General features: G+C 57.0%; 1 protein-coding gene across 1 annotated transcript; it reads right to left on the bottom strand.

Annotated features, from left to right (window-relative positions):
• Nucleotides 1–961: 961 nt before the first annotated feature.
• CHGG_11082 (uncharacterized protein) lies at nt 962–4,437 on the bottom strand (the record flags this gene model as incomplete). Its single annotated transcript, XM_001230257.1, has 4 exons — nt 962–1,258; nt 1,538–2,881; nt 3,004–3,553; nt 4,391–4,437. 4 exons carry the CDS (start codon nt 4,435–4,437, stop codon nt 962–964), a joined length of 2,238 nt encoding a protein of 745 aa, XP_001230258.1.
• Nucleotides 4,438–6,043: the final 1,606 nt, after the last annotated feature.

Raw genomic sequence — 6,043 nt, 5'->3', positions numbered from 1 at the left:
TCCCAGCCGGGGACGGTTTGGTTGTCGGCCCTTTTTCTTCTTTTTCATCCCGGTCGCCTTAAGGGACCTGGGCGTCATCTTTCAACTGCTTCCGAAGCGGGATGACGGTGGCGGGGGGTGGGGTTGAGGTTGTTGAGGTCGTCTCGACTTGACTGCTAAATGCTCGGCTTGGGTTCGTTTGTCGGAACGCTGCAATTGCCGAAACTCGTGGAGGGTTGGAGATGGAGACAGCCCCGGCGATTGAGCTGGCCGGTGAGGAGATACCTGCCGAGCTCTGTTGTCGAGACCCGTCTCATGGTGCGGTTTTGGTGATTGCCTGTGCAGTCCGGTCCTTCTTTCGACGCATTGTCGAGGTACCCAAGCTTCCTGGTACCTGCCAAGCATGGCAGCTGACTATCAAGTTACTAACAGCTGTTGCCAGCTGTCTCACGCGAATTCCAATTTTCGACGTCCCTTCTTCGTTTGTCATGGTTTACCTTCGTGCTCTTTTGAAACTTTCTCTCCTCAATCGAATGCATACATGCTGTTCCATCAACCTCATCAACCTCGCAAAGAAATGGCATGACGTTAGAAAAGAGCTTTGGTTTGACTGCTGCAGTTTTTTATTTTGGGCTCGTCTCTTTTTCTTCATTTTAGGATCATCTGCCAGCCAAGTCAATGTCTCAATGCGCCATGATGCGCCCGAGCAGCGACAAATGCCAGGTCGTATCACTGTTGGGTTTGGACGGTTTCCATGTCCACAACAACACGAAGGAAACAGTAGAGAGATGTGTTGATGCATAACTGAAAGTAAAGTGGCAAAAAATACAACATCTGAATTCCAACTGCTCGCCTACTCCTGGAATCGCCGCACAACAAAATGACAAACAGGCAACCTAACCCCGCATAGTTAAATCCAACCAAGGGAAACAAGTAATTAGCAAAGCAAAAAACCGCCCACCCATTTCCACTCCCTTTCCATCTAGATACCCGAGTCATCCTGCGGCCAGACAGGCGACCAGGCCTTCCACGACGCGCAGACGTCGTCAAACACCTGCCTGCTGACGGCATCGGTCTGGATGTCCGACTGGCTCTCCACGAACTCCAGCGACAGGCCCTGGCTGGCGTGCCAGGCGATGTGGCAGTGCACCAGCCATGCGCCCGGGTTGTCGAGCTTGAAGGCGATGGCCAGGTAGCCGTTCGCCGGCAGCGTCGCCACGTCGCGCCGCGACGTCCCCGTCGTGTTGAACTTGGACGTGTCGCCGTCGAACATGCCCACCTCGGCCGCGAGCACCCAGAAGTCGTGCCCGTGTAGGTGGATTGGGTGCGCCAGTCTGTGGGGGGAGAAAGGGAGGTCAGCTTCCATTGGGGGGATCGATGATGGGAGTTTGAGAGGGAGGGGGTGGTTGGTTAGTTACCTGAGGTTGCTCGTGTCTTGGATGACGAGGACGGCCCATTCTGGGTCGGTACCGGACGCCCGAGATGGACTGGTCAGCACAATTCTTCCTCATTCCTTTTTCTCTTTGATCCTTTTTGAACCGGAGGCAGGGAAACTCACATTGACAGGCACAACGTTGTACTCGGTCGGGAACAAGTTCTTGCCCTCGAAGATCTGCCCCATGGTCGGGTCCGCCCAGTCGAGGTACAGGCTGCTCGTGTTGATGGTCCACTTGAAGTAGTCGTCAAACTTGGTGCCCATCTCCTCGTACACGACACCGCCGCGCATGTTGCCCACGTCCACCTCCAGGTGCGGCACCGTCTTCCACGGCGCCTCGCCAATGCAGTCCTTGGCCGGGTCGACGCTGCTCTCCGTCTGCGGGTCCGCCGTGCTGCTCGCGTCGTACCGCACGATGCCCGTGATGTCGGCCGCGTTGGTGTTGATGCCGCAGTTGGTGTTCCACCCGCCCCGCAGCCAGTAGTCGCCGGGCTGCGCGTTGGCCTCGACAATCACGTCGTACCGCTGCCCGATGGTGATCTGCACGCTGTCGGTCGTGTACGGCTTGATCGGCACCAGGTCGTGCGCGATCACCGTGAGCGAGTGCCCGTCGATGCTGAACTGGAACGCCCCGTCCACCGCCACGTTGACCAGCCGGATGAGGTACTTCTTGTTCTGCTCGAACACCATCTCGAACTTCTTGCCGCCGCCCACGCAGCGCGCGTTGTCCGACCCGCTGCAGTCGAACGTGTTGGTGCCGTTGATCAGCCCGTTGGGCATGGTCGGAGGGGCCCCGAGCTTGGCCACGTGCCAGTTGGTGAAGGCCTCAACGTGCGCCCAGTCCTGCAGGAACAGCAGGCCCAGGTCCTCGTCGTAGTTCTGCGTGGCAGGCCCACGCAGGATCATGCCGCCGAAGAGGCCCTCGGCGTACTGCAGGCTGAAGTGGCTGTGGTACCAGGTCGAGCCGTACTGGGTGACGCGGAAGCGGTAGGTCATGGTCTCGCCGGGTGCGAGGCCGCACTGCGTCACGCCGGGCACGCCGTCGTTGAGCGCGTTGTTGAGCATGCGCAGCCCGTGCCAGTGGATGCTCGTGCCGTTGCTGGCCATGTTGTTGGTCACGTGGATGATGACCTCGTCGCCCCAGTCCGCGATGATGGTCGGGCCGGGCACCGTGCCGTTGAACGTCATGCACGACCGCTCGAACCCGTCGAGCGAGCAGGGCCCTTCCTCGACCGAGAGCCAGAACTCCTTGGGCGGGCCCGGGTTCTCGGGGAAGACATCGTAGTAGTTGGTGTCGATGTCGTACTCGCCCCAGCAGTTGCGGCTCTCGGCCGTGTTCTCACACCCCGCCTGTCGTGGTTGGAGGAGCCCATCGGGGGCGAGGGGAATGCTCAAGGCGAAGGTGCCGGTGAATGTGGCAAGGAGGGAGAAGATGGACTGCCTCATCTTGGAGGTGAGGGTATCCCTCTGGAATAAGACACTGGATAGATAGAAGAGAGTCAACGAAGGTGTCCCAAGGGCGGGAGATGTGAAGCTGGTGAGTAACGGAAAGGCTTTCCCAACACCTGGCTCGCGTCACTTACTTATACTTCTCTCTCTAGTCTCCTTCCTCGAAACTTCATGGTCGGCAAGACCGGCTCCTCTTGCCCTCGAGCCTCGAGGCGAGGCGTTCTCCGAGCCGGATGGGCCGCCGCACTGGGCACATCGCCGACGTTGCCGCGTCTACCCTCATGTGCTGAGTCTCCTGAGTCACGCATCAATAGTCTGAGGGCGGTGCATATGGGGGTCGTCGCGATGGTAATCTTAGCCGTGCCGCGCAGGGACTTTGCAGGCAGGCTGGAAGGCCCGGCATGAGTGCTGCCCGTCACTTCGGGGATGTCGATGGGGTTGAGGACGGTCGGGAGTGGTCGGAAGGTTTGCACGCAGAGCCGCCCCCAACCGTCCGGGTTACCGGTGAGGTGGGTGGAAGCGCAACCCTGCCTCGTATCATACAGGAGCCCTTCGCGCGCAGTCGCCAGACCGTGGCCCGTGTCAGAATCCAATATTTCCTGCACATGGCCGATCCTTCCCCCAATCGGGGCCTCGTACGGTTCCTTGGGCCCAAGACCCTGGACAGGCTCATGCACCAGAGCCCTATGACTATGCAGGGGAAGTATGGATGCATGTACACCATGTATGACACGAGGGCGCCACGCGGGGGAGGGGTTGACGTGCGTGTTGAGAAGCCAGTCTCACATATCGGTTGCTATTCCCAGAACTCGTGTTCCTCAGCAACAAAGTCCTCCTCCAATCCGGCTTGGAATACCGGTCTCTTCCCAGAACGTTCGTTTCCGTCACAGGTCGTGCGGGCATGCAACAGGGTCAGTGTGCCAATATTCTTCCCATTCCGGATATTTCTGGCGCCGATCAAAGTCGCTTCTGTTCCCTACATCCAGACATGTTTCCCGCGGGCCTCTGCCCACAGTAGTATTCCGTCCGCGGGATGTGGGAGTCACCGGGGCCAGGGGACGGCTTCCAGGGGCCTGCGTCCGCGTTGACGCTGCCGCGTCCAAATCAAACGCGAAAGGGACTAGTAACGCAACACAAACGTAAGCTCTGGTTAGCGAGAGCTGTAGCGAAAATGCGGTTCGGTGCTGAACGAAGTGAAAGTACGTGGGGGCACTACGAAATGAGCTAATGGGAAGACGTCTGGTTTCAACTCTGGTCCCTCCAGAGACATGGGTGGGAGGGATTAACACAAGGGCCGTCGAATCCTCAGTCTTCCTTCGTCGACAATGCCAAGCGTTGATTGGAGCTTGTGTGGACGGTATCACAAGTCATGACCGGGGGTTTGTCCAGGGTAGGCAGTGCATCAGCAACACTCCTTGGCTCGGGCAAATAAGTACACTAGTGTAGTGCAACCCCCCTTGAGGCTTATGTTGCAATCGAAGCCTCGCACACGTGGTCTAGAAATTTGACACGCCCAGCTGGTGGGACCATGGAGATTTTGGACCGGTAGGGCCGGCAGGGCCCGCCGGGAACATGATGGCCCCAAGGATTATGCAGGAACCTTACATCCAGGCTTGTGGACTCTGTGGAACAGAGTTCTGTTTTGTGAAGATCCGTCTCAGATCTTCGATCCAAAGTCTGGGGAGAGGCGTTTCTCTAATTGAATTCTCAGCAGGACACATCAAGCATGGACGGTGCTTCCGTGCTCGGCTATCGCGGGTAGACACAACGGAACTCGGAGAATTCTTGCAGGTTGAGTTACATTGTTTGAAGTGCCGGCATTCGGGCATCTGCTCGGCCATCTGCTCGGACCTCTGCTTGGGCCCGTTGACATGGACTTTGTCGAAAGGACATGCAGCCGCAGAGGGTTACAACCGCTCCTTCACGAATGCGGAGCCCCTGATTGGTCTTGGTAGCGGGATATCAGGAAGGACTAGTGGTGATGAGGTGCAAGTATGTGGCTGGAACATCGGGAGTTTATCCCGAGCGGAATGGCACCCCTGTTCTGTCTTGAAATCACGAGGGGGCGCCATCCCCTGACACCGCTGAGCGGAGATACGGAGAAGCCGGGCGTAACTCGCACGCACCAGGCAACAGTGCCTTGCCGAATTATCCGTATACCGGGGCGGTTTGGAGCTAGGCTGTGCTACCCCGAGCTTCGAAGCGAAGGGTTCATCACAGGAGAGAAAATCCTCTTTCTACGCATTTACGCTATATTTCTTTGAAGATCTCATGGGGGTCACGGAACCCGCCACGCGCAATTAATATCCAAGGAAGCTAAGGTCAAGCACAGCTGCCCTAACCCGGTACTCGGTTTTGACGATGAAACCATCTCGTTGATTAATATATCTCCGTGTGACAACCCTTGCTTAGACGACTTCGCCAACCTGTTCTGGAAAAACATCCTTGGCGCCACAACAGCATCCCAGTCTTGCAAATCCCATACGCTCGGTTGAGGACGTCAACAATGCGGTTTTGCGGCACAGTCAGTCCTTCGCAGCGCACTCAGCTAACGGAATACGGCTTCATGTTCCGCCAGCGGCCACGGCGATGAGGCGGACCGCACTCCACGGGCAACCAGAGATTCGAAGCAATTTCATCCCACCAGATCAGTCGCATCACCTCCGAGTACTCCTAGCCTCTTCGACTAGTTCTCCTGTTCGAATTTTCACCCCCACGAGCCAGCATTACGCCTTACAGGGAATGCCCGGCCCCCAAGGCCGATTTCAAGGCGGTGCGCAGCGATTGGATAAGTTGCATCAACCTTGACGAAAGGTGGCCATGCCTCAACTGGCCACCAGATTGGGGCAGAGCACGAGTTATGAACGAGAACGGGTCATCCTCACCCCTGGAATCGTTTGTTAACACGATAAGGTTGAAGGGCTTCTAAAAATGCTCGAATAAGATCCTTCTAAGAATAGCACAAAGTCTAATGCTTTGTGAAAGCGAGATTCAAAGCAAGAACATGATGAACACCTGCTCCCCCGTCCATCACCACTCCTGGGCAGCCTGGCGTCCCACACGTCACCAAGGCCAGCCAATTAAACATGCATACCTCCAAGATACGACTAAGATGAATTCCCGAATGAGGCTTATTGTAATTCATTGCTAAGACAAACCGACCGCAAAGGAAAGAATCCC

The sequence above is a fragment of the Chaetomium globosum genome, genomic scaffold (genome assembly GCF_000143365.1).
Source record: "Chaetomium globosum CBS 148.51 scaffold_11 genomic scaffold, whole genome shotgun sequence".
NCBI classification, from domain to species: domain Eukaryota; kingdom Fungi; phylum Ascomycota; class Sordariomycetes; order Sordariales; family Chaetomiaceae; genus Chaetomium; species Chaetomium globosum.
Note: the sequence above shows the minus strand (reverse complement) of the source record. Positions and strands in the feature narration are given on the sequence as shown.